Source organism: Mandrillus leucophaeus, unplaced genomic scaffold, assembly GCF_000951045.1.
Source record: "Mandrillus leucophaeus isolate KB7577 unplaced genomic scaffold, Mleu.le_1.0 Scaffold1244, whole genome shotgun sequence".
Taxonomy (NCBI): Eukaryota; Metazoa; Chordata; class Mammalia; order Primates; family Cercopithecidae; genus Mandrillus; species Mandrillus leucophaeus.
The window spans coordinates 282,403-300,538 of NW_012100810.1; the positions used below are offsets into that span (position 1 = coordinate 282,403).

Below are 18,136 nucleotides of genomic sequence, written 5' to 3' on the forward strand. Positions count from 1 at the left end.
CTGGGACTACACGCGCCCACCACCACGCCCAGCTAATTTTTATATTTTTAATAGAGATGGGGTTTCACCATGTTGACCAGGATGGTCTCGATCTCTTGATCTCGTGATCCGCCCGCCTTGGCCTCCCAAAGTGCTGGGATTACAGGCTTGAGCCACCGCACCCGGCCACTAACACATTTTTAGCGTAACATCATTTGGCTGATGATGGTGATTTGCTCACATCCTCCTCTCTCCCTGTGATCCTCCGGGGCTGAGAATCAGGTCAGCTAATGACTTTGGTTATCAGTCTCACTCTCACACCTCTGTGGAGACCTTGACAAGGCTCCAGGAAGCTACACTAACTCCGTTTAATCCTGGCTCAGCCACCTCCTAGATGTGTGACCTTGGGCAAGTTTAACTTCTCAAGCTCAGCGCCCACCCTTAAGGCTGCGGTGAGGATTACATGAGATGCCGCAAGTAAGGCATTTAGCAGGGGTGCTGTGCTGAGGTCATTCAGCCAATCCCATGCTGGTGCCCCAGGAGCAGGTTCTCAGACCTTTCAAAGGCTGGGGGATTGGGAGGCTGGACATGGCTGGATGGAAGCTGCACTGATGGGGTTCTCGCTACAATGATGGTCGCTTTCCTTTCTTTCAGGCCTGTGGTCAAATCAGGAGGCAAGCCCAGCCTTTCGGACAGATACGTCTAACCCTGTGCGACAGCCACTACGTTACTTCAAACTGAGATCCTTCCTTTGGAGGGAGCAAGTCCTTCCCTTTCATTTTTTCCAGTCTTCCTCCCTATGTATTCATTCTCATGATTATTATTTTAGTGGGGGTGGGGTGGGAAAGATTACTTTTTCTTTATGTGTTTGACGGGAAACAAAACTAGGTAAAATCTACAGTACACCACAAGGGTCACAATACTGTTGTGCACACATCGGGGTAGGGTGTGGAAAGGGGCAAGTCAGAGCTACCCGCAGAGTTCTCAGAATCATGCTGACAGAGCTGGAGGCACCCGTGCTATCTCAACCTCTTCCCCACCCATTTTACAAAGGGGGAGGCTAAAGCCCAGAGACAGCTTGATCAAAGGCACACAGCGAGTCAGGGTTGGAGCAGTAGCTGGAGGGACCTTATCTCCCAGCTCAGGGCTCTTTCCTCCACACCATTCAGGTCTTTCTTTCCAAGGACCCTGTCTCAGGGCGAGTTGCTTGAGTCTCCAACTGCAAGGGAACAAGTACTTCTTGATAGCTGGGATACTGTGCCCAGAGTCTCGAGGAGGTAATGAACTAAAGAGAACTGCCTGTGGCAGAGTTATATAGTGTAAACATCAGACTCTTTTTTTAATATAATCAAGTCTAAAATTCTGTAGACCTGAAATAAAATGAAGGGGTGAGCTTAACCCTTGAAATCTAATCCCTCTGTCTCTAAAGAAAATCTCTGTGAAACCCCTACATGGAGGCGGAATTGCTCTCCCAGCCCTTGCACTGCAGAGGGGCCGCTGAAAGAGGAGAGGCCACTCCTTTACAAATAGAATTTGAGCATCAGTGAGGTTAAACTAAGGCCCTCTTGAATCTCTGAATTTGAGATACAAACATGCTCCTGGGATCACTGATGACTTTTTATATTTTGTAAAGACAACTGTTGGAGAGCTGCTCGCACAGCCCTGGCCTCTGCTCAACTAGCAGATACGGGGATGAGGCAGACCTGACTCTCTTAAGGAGTCTGAGAGCCCAAACTGCTGTCCCAAACACGCACTTCCTTGCGTACAGTATGGTACAAGCAATGCCTGCCCATTGGAGAGAAAAAACTTAAGTAGATAAGGAAGTAAGAACCACTCATAATTCTTCACCTTAGAAATAATCTGTTAATATGGTATACTTTCTTCCTGATTATTTTCTATGCATACGTGTAAAATATGTCTTTCTTTTTAAAATGGGATTGTACTATGTTGTTATAAGTGGCTTTAATGAATAAACATTTGTAGTATCCTCTTTAATGGATAAATAGCATCCTATTTTGGTTGTGCCATCATTTATTTAACTATTACCTGGTGTTTAGTTGTTTCCAAACTTTTCCTACTATAACACTACTAAAATGTTGCATATATCTTTGTTTCTTTAGGATAAAGACCTAAAATTATTGAATCAGTCCTCACCTTCACCTGAGCCTGCCATTTTCACATCAATCAAAATAGATTAGCTTCATCCTGCATCACCCTTCTTCCTTTTGTTCTTTCTTGGTAACAGATGAGATGATGATGCTCCTTTCATGATAAATCACAAAGTCGTCTTGTTGTTGAGGTAAAATATACGTACTGAAAATTGCTTAAGTTGTAAATGTACAGCTCAGTGACATCATAAAGCAAACACACCCATGTAATCGGCCCTCCAGAAGTCTGTTGTAAGTTTTAAAACCAAGATACTTTTAGAGAACAGAAAGCAAGAGTGGCTTTCCGTTCCCTAAGTGAAGTAGCCTGTGTCTGTTAAAGCAGAAGAGAAAGCTGAGATATTACCCATGAGACAAATTCCCCATGTCGCTCCTCCCTGAGCCCAGCTGATCAGAGCCAGGAGGTGCCCGGCATACTGAGGGCCCAGTCAGGGCAGGTGCCAGGTTTTGAGGCCTCCTGTGGAAGCAGGGCCTGGGCTCCAGGCTATCTCCGGATTCTCCGGGGAAGGATGAGCATCTCACAACACGTCGCTCCCCTTCTCATGGGAGAAACTTGTGAAGTTGACCCTGGAGCACCAATGAATGTCAAAGAATCTGTGCCAGGGCAAAAACAGGAAAAGGGCATTTCTGCCACAAGCAGCATTTCCTCTTCAACCTTGAGCTCAAAGTTGGTGGTGGTGAGTGGTGGAGGGGCCACGCTTGGGAGGCTCCGGAGAGGGCCAAACACTTACTATTTTTTATACCCTCAAAACAACCAGGATTTCACTTGCCACAAGTAAAATGGTAAACAATAATTTGCACATTAAAAATATCAATATAGGAACATCCGTTCATTAGAGCTGGCCCTCTGGACCAGGAAGAAAACAGAAAACAAATCTGCAAGCCATGCAGGCCTAAAGCACGATCATGGTGGGCTGTGAATTCAGGCTTAGGAATCACTGACAACCACAGACCTCCAACCTGTTCCTTCTACACATGCAGAAGGAGCACCCACAGTTCAGAGCTGCCAGCCTCCGGTGCAACAATGTTTCATTTGCCAATTGCTAGCCTGAGACATTGGTTCTACAAACCCTCTTACCATGTATGTGGAAGATGCCCATAACAGGTTTTTTTTTTTGACCCTGAAAAACACAAAGGAGAGAAGTGACTCCTCTGTTATGCTGTAAACTTGGTATCAGCTGCTGGAATCCAGCCCCAATGGAGTTCATTTAACATTCATTCATTTAATAAAAACATATCCTATTCGTGGAAGAGAAAAGCCAGAGAGAAACTTGTCATTTTCCTTCTCCAGCTTTCAATTGGTTTTAAGAGAGCCCACTCTACCTTAGAAAATTCCCCATGAATCTTTATCCAAGTGGGTTGGGGAGAGATCTCCCTTTTCTGTCAGCCAGAAGCTGCCCCCATTCCTGTCCTGGGTCTGTGTGCAAATACTTCTCTGCACACAATTTTATAAATACCTGGGGGCAGCCCCACTTAAGCTGCTCCTAAAAGCAGGGTTGAGCAGCCTTTCTCCACCAAACGGAACTAAAAGAGGCCTCAGTAGCATAGTGGTTAAATGCAGAGGCTCTAAACCAGCCTCCTAACACCGGGCACAGCGGCTCAGGTCTGTAATCCCAGCACTTTGGGAGGCCACAACAGGCAGATTGACTGAGTCCAAGAGTTCGAGACCAGCCTGGGAAATATGGTGAAACCCCATCTCTACAAAAAATACAAAAAAATTAGCCAGGTATGGTGGTGCACACCTGTCGTCTCAGCTACTCAGGAGGATCTCTTGAGCCCAGACGTTTGAGGCTTCAGTGAGCCAAGACTGTGCCACCGCACTTCAGCCCGCGTGATGGAGCACAACCGTCTCAAACAAAACCAAAATAAACCAGCCTCCTGGCTCTGCTACTTATTAACTATGAGTTATTTGGCAAGCGACTTAATGTCTTGATCCCTCAGTTTCCCCACTTATAAAATGGAACTAATAATAGTCCCTACCTCGAAGTACATGAGTTTATACATGTTTTCTCAGTTGCCTAGAACAGCTCATGGAACATGGTAAGCAAATAATAAATATATGCTGAAAAAATGAACTTGTACTGAATTTTTCTAAACCAGTTTCGTATTGATTATACTCTGAATGCAGCTACTTGAGTCTGATTCTTCTCATTTCTGTTCTTTCCCCAAAAGGGTAAACAGTAGCCCTTTCTGATCGATATATATGTTATTACATATACCCCAGGATCTCAGCACCCAGTGCACGGCAGGACAACATCTCAGGAAACCTCCGTCCCAGATAGACTCAGCCCCTGACAGCACTGTGTCATTTGACATTCCCCTCAGCCTTGAATCCTGAGTGCCACCACCTGACTTCTGCTGTTGATGGCTGTGGCCATTCATTCCACAAGGGAGCTCTGTCATCCTTTGGGCAGCTGAGGAAGGGCAGAGGAGGAAAAGAAGTGTGCTGTACCATTTTGCCATCTCGGCACCTACTGAAGGCCCCTCCATCCCTTCAGACACATCTCACTTCTGTGTGCCAGTTACTATTTCCCCCTTTTCTGTTCCCCCTTAGCTGACCATGGTCTGCAAATGTCATTTACGTTTTATTGACTTAATAAAACTACGAGTTTATTCAACATTCACCATAGGTCAGTATCTCATTTAGGTCTCATCGAAACTATGATATAGGAACTACTAAAATTCTACTTTGCAGTTGAGGAAGCAAAAGTGTAGGAAGTTTCTATCACTTGCCCAAGACCACACAATTAGAATCTGAAAAGGTGGTAATGCGGCCACCTAAAAGACCACATTTCCCAGACAACCCTGCAGCCATACACAGTGAGTAAGTTGCCACATGGGACTTCCAGGAAGGCCTCCTAGAGGGGCTCTCTCAACGGGGAAGTTCGCCCTTTCCCCACCCACTTTCCTCTTCCTTCCTGCCTGGAACACAGCTAGGATTAGACAAGGGTAAATTTGAGGTCGTATGTTAAGGCCATGGAGCAGAAAGGAGTCTGGGACCCTGATGGTCATGAAGCCACCATACAAACCCCATGCTATCTACTCCACACCTGCCACTAAGCCTAGTCCTAACAGCACAACCTAGGAAGGACAGAGGCCCTCAGCCCCACATTTCCTGAGTCATCCTTCAAAGTTTTCAAGACAATTTAATAATTTCCCGTGAAATTCCTCTTTAGGGCAGATTAGCTCACTAATCTGAAATATCTGAAATAACTAAAGGCAACATAGTCTTGTGCTTAAGAATGAAAGAAAACCTAAAATGCTTTTCTAATCTGTTCTGAAGGGGAGAGCTTAGTCTTGAATGCTGAGGACATGTCTTCTAAGAAACATTTTTACTTCAGAGGGGAAATGACACACCAGAATCCTTCATTTGAATGGATCCAACACTTGCGTGGTGGCTAAATGTCCTATTTATTTACTGTTTGTTTATTTATTTATTTTGAGACAGAGTCTCACTCTGTTGCCCAGGCTGGAGTGCAGTAGCCCAATTTCGGCTCACTGCAACCTCCACCTCCCAGGTTCATGCAATTCTCCTGCCTCAGTCTCCTGCCTCAGTCCCAGTCCCAAGTAGCTGGGACTACAGGCGCACACCACCGTGCCCAGCTAAGTTTTGTATTTTTCAGTAGAGATAGGGTTTCGCCATGTTGGCCAGGCTAGTCTCGAACTCCTGACTTCAAGTGATCCCCCTAGCTCAGCCTCCCAAAGTGCTGGGATTTACAGGCATGAGCCACCATGCCCAGCCACTAAATGTCTTTAAACAAAGTAAAAAGGCCAGCCCCAAGTGGAATTTGGGAGAATTTTACACAACCCACACAGTGTAGGAGCCCGATATAGAGACTGGCAAAGTTAGAAATTCATCCTTTCTTAGAAAACAGATAATAGAGAGAAATGGGAATACAGTTAAAATGCTAGAGCAAGGAAGCCCGCTATCACTTGAGACAAGAACCTAACACTGCTTCTCTAAATAATGGGAGGTTCAGAGCACTGTGTGAGGAGCACATTGCCTTCCTGTATTTTCTTCATGACCTTGATTCTCACTTAGAGAACAAGTCTGCCTGGTTCACCACTCTATCCGAGACCTCCAAGAGTACCCGAGACCAGTACTCAATAAATACTCACATTGACCTTAATTACCTACTGTCCTCCCTGGCTCTGGCCTTGTCCCCTCCCCAACTACCCTTCTTCCCATTATAGCTAGAGTGGGCCTTAAAAACACAAAACGATTACAGCTCTCCTTTCTTTTCCAGCACCCTCTTGTTATTAACCTCATTACAGGACCTTGGCTCTACTTTTCTGTATTTTCCAGCAGATTGTAGGCTTTCATCTCAGTGCCCAGCAGAGTGGAATTTTAAAAATCTGTTAGATGAGTGACTGCTAAGATGTCATACCACATGCTAAAATACATGTCTTTTTATTAAAGGATTCTACATGCCAATGTTTAGCATGAAGCACTTTGTACTTTTCTAAGCTGAAAGGAAGTATAGCTAAATAAATGCAACATTGCCTGACACACGAGAGCTCAGTAATTAGTAGTTCTGGATTATACAAGCCTTCTAACATTGAGATGTATCGCCACATTTGCTAGCATAGAAAGCTCACACAAGGATACGAAATACCCTACTGCTACAAGGAAAGTGTTTTTTGTTGCTGTTGTTTTTAAGTACTTTCTATCATAGATATATTGACAGATTTCAAAGAAGTATGGTGGACAAGTGGACCACTGCATCACTGTCCCATCATGCAAGGTTTTAAAAGCTGGCTCATAAATGGTAACACTTTTACATTGTTGGTTCAACCATTGTGGAAAACAGTATGACGATTCCTCAAGGATCTAGAAGAGAAATACCATATGACCCACCCATCCCATTACTGGGTATATACCCAAAGGATTATAAATCATGCTGCTATAAAGAAAGACACATGCACACGTATGTTTATTGCGGCACTATTCACAACAGCAAAGACTTGGAATCAACCCAACTGTCCATCAGTGACAGACTGGATTAAGAAAATGTGGCACATACACACCATGGAATACAATGCAGCCATAAAAAAGGATGAGCTCGTGTCCTTTGTAGGAACATGGATGCAGCTGGAAACCATCATTCTGAGCAAACTATTGCCAAGAACAGAAAACCAAATGTTCTCACTCAGAGGTGGGAATTGAACAATGAGATCACTTGGACTCTGGAAGGGGAACATCACACACCAGGGCCTATTATGGGGAGGGGGGAGCGGGGAGGGATGGCATTGGGAGTTATACCTGATGTAAATGACGAGTTGATGGGTGCTGACGAGTTGATGGGTGCAGCACACCAACATGGCACATGTTGTGCACATGTACCCTAGAACTTAAAGTATAATATACTTTATAAGAAAAAAGTATAATATACTTTATTAAAAAAAAAACCAAAAACAACAACAAAAAGAACTGCCTCATTAGCAGGTCACGGAATCAAATTAGTCTTGGGGAGCATTAAAAATAAAATAGCACATCACGCATTTGTAGCACTATTGTTTTGTAAAATGTTTCAGAATTCTAAATTTTGTGTACACAGGGTTATGTGGTTAAGCTTCTTACTGCGTGCTAAGGAAAAAGAAAAGTTAACAAAGGCTGTCTTCTGCTGGGATATTCTTTATTATCAAGTTTCTCTGCTGGGGGGTGAGAAGCATCAAGCTGTTTTGTTTAAAGATGCATTTTTAGTCCTTATTTTGTCATTACCAAAATTGTTTTTCACCTTTGATGCTCACCTTCCCTGTTTTGGTGGAGGGGGTAGAAAATGAATGCATTTTACCATACTGCAAATACAGCACTCCCTCAATTACCTAGATGCTTAAAGAAACACACTGATTTTTTCAATAACTAGAGTTCAAAGCACACTAAATGTAAATTTTCTTGATGACTAACAGATTTGCCCTTAGTCCTCAAGGGAAATTCTGTTCAGTAGGTGTGATCTTGACCCGCCACATTTGAGAGGGAGGATACTTCCTGAAACAGGAAGCATCCAGGACACTCCTGGTAAGGGAAGCCCGTTTTCTCATGACCATGCCGATTTTGGTTCAGCAGGGTTGAGCTGAGGCCTGAGATTCTGCATTTCTCACAGGCTCCCAGGTGATGCTGATGCTGCTGGTCCATGGACCACACTTTTTGAGTCCTGAGGAGCCCAAATGCTGGAGGGAAAGGTGGTGAGAGCTTGGACTGGCCTGCCAGGCCTCTTCTTCTATTACCTGGGCCACTAGCTCCAACCTGACTCGGTGGGACCACAAGGGTTTCCATAGGTAAGAAACATCCTAAAATCTCAGGTAACACCATTTCTCTTAAAAAATATACAAAAGCAGTACAGATAAATGCTTGGTCTCTACAACCTTGGCCTGCCATAGAAGACAAGGCAATTCAGTTTCTGGTCTTCCCTGGTAATGCTGACAGCACAAGTTCCAGTCCCTCCAGCAGCCTGTTCATCGAGCTGTTTCCGGGCTCCACTTTACCAGTCATGCACTCACTGCCACTCTGGTCAGTACACAGGGCAGGGTCCCCACTGTGCACAGCAGGGGCTAGAGGGGGCAGAAGCTTGGAAACATTAAAACAATTTCCTACTCAGAAACTCGGGACTCAGCCGGGCACAGTGGCTCACGCCTGTAATCCCAGCACTTTGGGAGGCTGAGGTGGGCAGATCACTTCAGGGTCAGGAGTTCGAGACCAGCCTGGCCAACATGGTGAAACACCGTCTCTACTAAATAACAAAATAAAAAAAAATTAGACGGCACATGTCTGTAATCCCAGCTACCCGGGAGGCTGAGGCATGAGAATTGCTTGAACCCAAGAGGTGGAGGTTGCAGTGAGCCGAGATTGGGCTACTGCACTCCAGCTCAGGCAACAGAGTGAGAGTCTGTCTCAAAACAACAACAAACAACTCGGGACAGTGCCCAGTCACCTTCTCTTCTCACTGTTGGTGGCACAGAAACAGAGTAAGATGGGGACAGATACTTTCTTAAATTCTTGACATGCAGACCCTTAGCAAATGCAGACAGCAACTTTCTCTTCTCGCAATCAGCACCTCCCTACTCCCTCCCTCATACCTTTGTCACCTGGCACATTCATACAGACCGGTTCCACAAAATACTTTTTCAATGTGCATTTCTTTAATTTTTAAAAATATACACAGGAGAAGCCATGTGTTTTACATAGGAATACACACATTAACAAAGCATTTCTTATAGTTTTCCAAAATTCTATCAGTCCGATATGTATAAATTAAATATATCAGAATTCTTAAAAGTTAAAATGAATTCCCTGAAACTACTGGATATGCTAGACTTTTTCCAAAATCAAATGAACAGAGGATATGGATGTGGTTTGTGTTAAATAAGGTTTATTGTTAGCTTTATTGCCTATAGTCTATAAGATGGAACTTTATTGTGCCTTTGCAAACAGGATACATTTCTTAAAAAATTGATCAAAATTTTCCATACATATAGCTCTATATGATAGATTACAGTGCAACACTATTCTCGTTACATAATTATAGAAATACTATAGAACCCAAGAGCACGGGGTAAGCAAAATAAATACAATCCTGAGCCATCTGAACAAGATGATTTGATGAATCCTTTAGTGTAAGTTTAGAAAACACAGAGAAGGAAAAAAATACATGCATACTGCAGTCATGAGCAAAATACATCAAACACCTGTTCCTTGCCAGGCGCAGGTGGGGGCAATGGTGAATTTCAGACACATGCACACTCACTCACGCTCCCATTTTCTGCTTCCCTCCCAGTCCCAACACATTCATTCCCGCCCCTTCCCAAAAAAAAGATCAGGCACTAAATCATAGTGAACCCCACAACTGCCTTGCTGAAGGTTAAGTGACTGCTACAAGAAGAGTGTATGTAGGTCTTCACCCATAACATGAAACAAAGCAAGTGCTGTAAGCCAATTCCAGCTGCTTCTTCCTCTTTGAAAGTAAATGAAGCATATGCCCACTACTTGAAACTGTAGCGGAAAGGTCTTGAAAACAAAATTTTGTTTCTCTTGCTATGTCTTGAAGTAAAATCAACAGTGGAAAATTCATCCGAAAACTAACTGCCTCATCTGCTATTAAAATACACTTGCCATTCTATTTTTGGTATCTATTCAATTATAGTTCATTAAGAACAGTCCATGAAGCTTGTACCTGCTTATGGTAAACATCAGTGTACCACACAAAACCTGCCACAGCTAGACAGGCTTACGAAACACCAAACCTTCTATGTGTCCCTTGCTAACATTCCCTCAAGACCACAGCATTCTAGTGTTACCAGAGATAAAGTACGTATAGTTAAGTGATGAAAGAAAGGTATTTGGTTTGTGTCGTCACCTTATACATCCTAGTGATGAAACTAACCAAACTATGCCTCCATGCCTTCCCTGAAAATCACCTGAGTCGGCTGACTAAACAGACTGAGCAGCGTGGCTGTCAGTCCACTTTATCAGAGGTTGAGCTGGAAAACCAGAGGGCTAATGTAGTCTACCAGCAGCTTGTCTTGTGCGGATAACCAAGAGTTCTTGGCTGTTGCAGTATCCACTGTCCCAAAGGCTAAGCCACTGAGGTGGAAATCAATCACAGCATAAAGAAGACTGAACTGAAACTGCATAACCTGTGGGACTACCTGGAGAGGACAAAAAGAGGATCCTCATTTCCCACAAAACGTGGTGTGGGTTTTAGTGTCTCTGTATACATTAGCTGCTACAGAAAAGTTAAGATTTACTTCATAACTTTATTTTCAATTAAATGCTCACACACTCAAAAAATACACACTCTATGAATATGAGGTGGCTCTTTTCTTCAAAATTTTTAAAATAAAGAGGCACCAATACCCGTTCATTTATGTATTAGAAGTCTCATATCATCACCAATAAAACAGAAATAGCATCTGTGATGATCACACAATGGAGAAAAAAGATCAAGAGACGATCTTAGCCACTGTAAAACTGTACTTGAACACTCAGATGCTCTGGCTAAGTCAGAATTTAAAGATTTGCTAAAAAGGTTTTATTGGTTTAGCATAGTCCCATGGCCTTTGTCTATAACTGATATGTGGAAACGGTTTCCAAGGAAATTTAAGAAACCATTCTGAAATTCTGTCTTTCATGTACATTATAATTAAATGTGACTGTTATAAACGTTGCCTCTATCTTATTACCTTTTGTAAAGTGGAGGTAAAGAGACAAAAAGCATCCTCCTGGACTGCTGACGTGCAGAAAGTATCAGCGATGATAGGGTCGTGACAGCATTTATGGAGTTTCTAGGGTAGGGAGGGCAGAATGCTGTACCTCAGCATCTTTGGTTAAGGTCTGGCCTCTTTAAATCCACTTCTCCCTCACATTTAGTCTCTCATGAATTTTAAGTCCATGCACTTAAAGGCAAGATATAATTTCCATGTAATATGCCAGATTCATAAGAGTTTCAGAATTTTGGTCCTCGCCCTGCCCAGTGGGAGTACACGGACCTTAGACAGAAAGCTGCAGAGTCCAATGCTTCAGTTAAAGCATGTTCTTTTTCAAGTTGTCTTGGGCTGCACAAAAAACTGTCAACAGTTTTTTGGCTCCCAGCACTGGGAGACGGATAAAGCTGAGCTCTGGCTTTTGTCCTTAAAAGCGGCCCAAGCCGACTATATCAAGTGCTTGGTCATCAAACACATTTACCACCAGCCTTCAGAGTACATCTGTCTTGTTCAAACCTTACGTGAAACCTAAATGTTGTGTAGGTGTTTGGGGTGGAAAGATGAGAATAAGCTAAACTTGGCCTAAGGAGAAAAAGGGTAAAACATAAAAACAAAAAAACAACACTCTAGGTTTTAATTCAAAGGCAAAAAAATATATATAATAAACTGGTTTACACCCTTGGTCAGACTGTTGCCTGGAATTCTCTACCTTGTCTTTCACAGTCCAAAGAGTTTGTCTCTGTTCTCTTCCTTCACTGCTTTAGTAAAGAGAGGGGGAACTTCAAAGAGGACTCCAACAGTGAAGCAGAATCATGGGGCAAAAGTCGCTATGGGGCCAGACTGAGGTTGGACCAGACAAGCACTCCGAGCCGGGCCAATCGCAACCGCTGGCGAACCCGCACAGTACGGAGTAGCCATCCACATAGGCCTGGCCACACGACACTCAAGCAGAGCTTTCCACAGTACTCTTTCCCTTCACAAACAAACCCCAGCTCTCCCAGGTACACATTTCAGAAAAAAACATCCAGGTTGGTGTACTACTGTAAAACGCTGCCAGTTTCTAATTAACTTAGCACCAAATCTGTGATTCCCCCTCCCTCGAACCAAGTCCATCTGTAGTTTAAAATGTGAAGTGCCACATTTCTTTTTGCTTCTGTGTTTTCTTTTCTTCATTTGCTTTGAAAGTATTCCTATCGATGTTCACTCCATGTCAGATGAAATAAAGTTGCAAAATATTTGGTGATTTCCATGTAACATTCTTATACTGAAGTCACTTCATGGGTTTCAGTCAGAATTATGTCCACAGAAGTCTTTTCCATGTAGTTCATCATACAGAGAGACTCTTACACATGGCTATTTTTGGACAGTGCATTAAATGAAGATACCTCACAGGAGAAAAGATCATTATCTGTATCCATTAGAATAATATACAGATTCACAGTCAATGAGATGATACACTTTGCAGAAGAGAGGCATCAAACATTATACTATTCAAACACAAAAACAGCAATAAACATTCTGCACTACAGAAAATTTGCTAGCTTCTAACTTTAAGGATTTAAAGTGATGGGTCTGGTAACTGCATTTTAGAACTGGAACATGCTGCTTTCCTTCCAGATACACAATGTTTGATGCTGGTGCACATATATAATACACACATGCACAACACTGTGTCTGCAATGATACAATAGGGCTACCAAGACCAAGAGAGCAAATATCAACTTAAGAACACTTCTAACTTTAGAATTTCATTTTATTAAACATACTTATAAAACAAGCACCTCTTGGCAATAAAAGCAAAAACAAACAAACAAACAGAAACCAAAACCAACCAAACAATAGTACTCCTTCCACTCTATGCTAACGGAAGACTTCTCACACCAGCCGGTTAAACAATGAAATTCTTAAACACGCAGCCTGCTGGGGCTGCATGCAGAGCTAAAATGCAGGTGTGCTGACTTCTTGGAGCTGGAGCAGAGGAAAACATCAAAAAGCAAATCTGGACTCTATCACAGCTTGCTTTCTTAAGCAAATAAAAATGCAAATTAGTTTCATAACCACAATTCAATTTATCAAACTTTTTCTGAAGAATTTTCATTTACTTATGTATACATAACAGGAAATAAAACTTTTTCACAAACACTCTCAAGGCTTACGATTATCAAGAAAATGACAAAAGTAAAAGCAGTGAAATATTAAACACATGGTGGGGAGGTCAATTTCTGTTTCTGCTCTTAAAAAGTAAAAAAATCACCATATAATTAAGTACAAAAACCTGCATTGAATGACAACTGCTGGTGTATTTACTTGATCAGAAATGAAGACCAAGAATATAATAAAGCCCTATGATAATATTCACCGGGAGCACTCCCCTCAGTGTGTGTACACTAACAGGTTGGCAAAGTTTCTGGAGCATTAGCTTATAGAAACACAGGAGTCCTTGGTTAGCTGCATTATATGGAACGTTCTCTTCTGAAATGCGCCCACGACTCAGTTTCACTTACAAATTGCAAACTAAAGTTATCTCTTCAGAAAAATATCTGTTTGGCATCTCCTGGACTTTGTTCCATTGGACAGTAGGGACATTTTAATCTAAAGACAAAGAAGAAAACACTGAGTGAAGGAGCAGACTCAGTACTGAGCATTCAACTTTTATCTTGTTATACAGTATCTTTAACAATCACACGCACATATAAGAACACACAAAAACAACAAGTCTGTTTGTATTTTGCTTTGAGGATGAATTATGCTTTCCCTTAATATAACCACGAAGATTTGAAGGGTCACAAATACATACCACCCATGCCAGATCCTAAACTGAAAGCCTTTTCTTCATTGAAAATTGTTTCTTAAACAAAACAAAGATAACTTTTCTGGATATCATTTTTGGGGTTTTGAAAATAAATTCAATTTCTCCTTCCCAAAGGTTTAGCTTGCATCAGTCTTTAAATGAATTTCAAATGTACTGGTCACACAATCCATTCAAGGGCAGCAAATCTGATGGCAGCTTTACAAGCCCACACCAAGAACGGCCCACATGCCTCACAGTGGCACATGAAATCAGTACAGCCTGAACTAAGATCAACAATTTTGGCTGGGCATGGTGTCTCACACCTGGGAGGCTGAGGTGGGCGGATCGCTTGAGCTCAGGAGTTTGAGACCAGCCTGAGCAACATGGCGAAACCCTGTCTCTACTAAAAATACAAAAATCATCCAAGCGTGGTGGTGTGCACCTGTAATTCTAGCTACTCAGGAAGCTGAGGCATGAAAATTGCTTGAACCCGGGAGGCAGAGGTTGCAGCGAGCTAAGACTGCACCACTGCACTCCAGCCGGAGTGATGGAGTGAGACTCAATCTCAAAAAAAAAAAAAAAAAAAAAAAGCTGGGCTCACTATCTAAAATAAATTACAAATGCATATATCCTTTGAACCAGTAATTTCAATTCTAGGAATTTATGTATCAGGTATATAATTCACTTAGCACTGTGTTTTTTTGTTTTGTTTTTTTTGAGATGAAATCTTGCTCTGTTGCCCAGGCTGGAGTGCAGTGGCGCGTTCTCGGCTCACTGCAAGCTCCGCCTCCTGGGTTCACGCCCTTCTCCCACCTCAGCCTCCTGAGTAACTGGGACTACAGGTGCCCGCTACCACACCTGGCTAATTTTTTGTTTTTGTATTTTTAGTAGAGACGGGATTTCAGCGTGTTAGCCAGGATGGTCTCAATCTCCTGACCTCATGATCCGCCTGCCTCAGCCTCCCACAGTGCTGGGATTACAGGCATGAGCCACCATGCCCGTCCCCTTCACTTAGCACTGTTTAGAGAAACAAATGTTCATCAACAGGGAACTGGATACCCCATCATATTTCTATACACTAGAATATACTGCAGCTTTAACAAAAAAATAATGAGGGCTGTTTCTGCGGCATAGAGAAAGATCTCCAAGACACATCACCAAGTGAAAACAGCAAAGTATAGAACATTTTTTAGTATGCAACTCCATTTGTATAAAAAAGGGGAAAATCTATCACCTACCCCAAAAATTAAAGACATGCTTATAAATCTAATCACCAAATCCACAGATAAATTAAAAATACTCAAATCAGATACCACCCACTTTGCCAAATGAGTAGTTAAGAAATTTATTTAGTTCTAAATCTAGCTACTTTTTTTTAATCCTCATCACTTCTTATGCTCCTACCAAGTTCCAAAACAAAATTTATTTGCTAACATTTTTTAAAAGTCATACACTTACTTGCTACCATTAAACATTTTATTCAGGGCATCTCTTGATATAATATGACCACAGACCAATTTCATGGGTGGATTGTTATCTGTCGTTTGCTGACGAAGAATGGGGCAGGCAAATATAGAGTGATACCAGCACTTTTTACCAAGGTCCACTTCAATCTGTTAGAAAAAAAAAGTAAAAAAGCTGAAGTCATACTTCACAAAATCATCCACATGGTAATATATACTGTGCAGCAAAGAACATTGATCATATCTATTCACCTGAATGTAACTTTCTATAGCACTCTTCTAACTCAGATGAACAGTCTTAGTGATTCAAAGTGATAAATTAGCCTTCAAGATTATTTTCAAGAAAGCTGACAAAGTGTAAAAACAAGTCTGACAAAAAACAATGACCAGATCACCACCTCTAATGGGCAGATCACCACCTCTAATGGCTTTACTGGCTTGACACACAGTCTTTAGGTGAATTCAGATTTCAGTCTGCTCTGTCTTAGTGCATGTCAGAGATGCTTACAACATAAACGGGAAACTGCCAGATGCCAGGCACCTGCCTCCACAAAACAAGTGAAGGCTCAAGTTCTTTTCACTTGTTCAAGTTAGTGGCAGTGGAGCAGGAGTGCTGCTTGTGTCCTGACCACACTCAAGACCAGGACTGCATCTGTGCCTTTAATCAGAAAAGATCTTTGAGAAGCTGGGGCAACCAACTGACAGGGTTACCCGCTGGAAAAACAAGGTAACTGCAAATAAACCTGTGTACAGGTGTGGTATAAAAGGGGCAAAAAACTAAATGCGTAATGTCAGCTTTTCAGGGTCTGTGACACAATCATGACAGGAATGACAATTCCAGCCCAGAGTCTTAGTGCCTGTCAGAGACCTGGTGGAAACACACATACAATGACCTTTGCCACTCCACATCATAAGTGCACCATGGCAGCCACAATCTGAGTGCCTACCACGTGTCCCATCTCGTTCTAAGCATGCTTATGCAGCCTTCAGCAACCCCATAAAGAGAAAGCTGGTCCTTGTCTTAGAGATGAATACGCTACTGCTTAGAGAAGTTCTAGAGTTGGCAAGTGATTGTGCTGATGTTTAAAACCATGGTCCTTTCTAGGAGAGCAGTAGAAATACAGTACTAGAAGCCCGCTGATGACTGCAGGTGTTACAGGGACGACCTTTAAGAGCTCTGTACTTATTCTGTTGGCATTAGGAAAATGTAACCAGCACAAACCCATGATCTTATTGACGGCAATACTTAAGACAAAAGTAAATCCAATTAACTTTGCTTTTGTATTAGAAAAACCATCACAGGAGTGGTCTGTGAACTGCACTGCAGAACACACTGCATGCTACTGCATCTACAACTCTCACCACTTCTGATGTTTCCCTTCCCCAGCTTTCAAAGGCACTTCAAGTCAAAATTGTAATACTCCTCCTCCAGGGTCCCCAAAATGTACCAGGCTCCTCATTTGTATTGTTTAATCTTTTATATATATATATAAAAGAACTCCTGTCGAATGGCTACAACAATGTTTCCTGGTTAAAAGGTGAACATTTAAAGATGCCATATTCTTCTAAAGGCAGTTAAGGTAAATAGCCAACAGAAAATGGAACTCACAGGTAATTCATCTTTCTGGTTCCAAACTCCAGTACACTGCCTCTGTTCAATCACGGCTTTGATGTTAATTAAAGCTGGCAGCGCCACACAACCTGCTGAGAAACTGGGAGAGCAGAAGAGGAAACGTCAGTGCCAGGCCAGGTGTCAGGCCGCTTGGTCCAAGGAGACATCAATTTCTCCAGACTCTGTGTACCGCAGACCCTGGCCCCTGGACGGGGTGAGAGCCTTCTGTTCTGCGAAGAGTAAATCCAGCCATTTGCACTAGAAGAAAAATAACTTGTTTTCCCTCCCCTTCTTCCCCAGGCCCACTGGTATATTTCCTGAAGTTATTGAAAACCAATCCCAGTTAAAAAACAAAACAAAAAATGAAACTCTAAATTTACTAAATAAACCTCACCAATATGCGGGTAAATGCAGTTAAAGAATGCAAACGTTAAAAAAAAAAAAAAACTCATTTGCTAGGGTAATTTAACTTTAGCTTACTTCCTCAGAAGATAGAAAAATAAAGTTTTAAAACATGCATTTTAAAAAAGAAGGCAGCTTTGGAGAACCAATTAATTCAAATGAAGAGCAGGAATTAAGAACTACTACTCTTCCAAATACAGAAGTTGTAGTATCTGAGTTTGAAGGAAAAAGAGATGTTCTTGCACAAAATTCTTCATTCAGCAATACACAAGACATAACTTCCTTTCTTATTCCCTTCCTTACAGACTATATACCACCATACTTATTTTTCTTACAAAATGTGCTCCAAGGTATATGCTAATTAGAATAATGATACTCAAAATGTGGTCTGCAGATGGTGCTGATTTATATACCATTTTCGGTCCATAGGAAAGAAGTATAGAATTGAGAATAAGGTTTTTAGAGAATTTCATAACAGTAGATGGTGCTGGCTCACTCCTGTAATTACAGCACTTTGGGAGGC

At 42.2% G+C, this 18,136-nt stretch overlaps 2 protein-coding genes across 5 annotated transcripts in view; one reads left to right on the forward strand and one right to left on the reverse strand.

Annotated features, from left to right (window-relative positions):
- The window catches only part of CD8A (CD8a molecule), a 27,237-nt gene extending 25,247 nt beyond the window's left edge, over positions 1–1,990 (forward strand). For all 4 annotated transcript variants that reach the window (XM_011971768.1, XM_011971766.1, XM_011971769.1 and 1 more), the window contains one exon: positions 634–1,990. In XM_011971768.1, coding sequence (XP_011827158.1) covers positions 634–685 — 52 coding nt within the window. In that variant the 3' untranslated portion in view covers positions 686–1,990. The remainder of the gene's footprint in view (positions 1–633) is intronic.
- Positions 1,991–9,263: 7,273 nt separating this feature from the next.
- The window catches only part of RMND5A (required for meiotic nuclear division 5 homolog A (S. cerevisiae)), a 40,555-nt gene continuing 31,682 nt past the window's right edge, over positions 9,264–18,136 (reverse strand). The window contains exons 6-9 of the mRNA XM_011971771.1: positions 17,209–17,311; positions 15,595–15,749; positions 13,850–13,937; positions 9,264–12,753 (exon numbers count right to left, since the gene is read on the reverse strand). Coding sequence (XP_011827161.1) covers positions 13,874–13,937; positions 15,595–15,749; positions 17,209–17,311 — 322 coding nt within the window. The 3' untranslated portion in view covers positions 9,264–12,753; positions 13,850–13,873. The remainder of the gene's footprint in view (positions 12,754–13,849; positions 13,938–15,594; positions 15,750–17,208; positions 17,312–18,136) is intronic.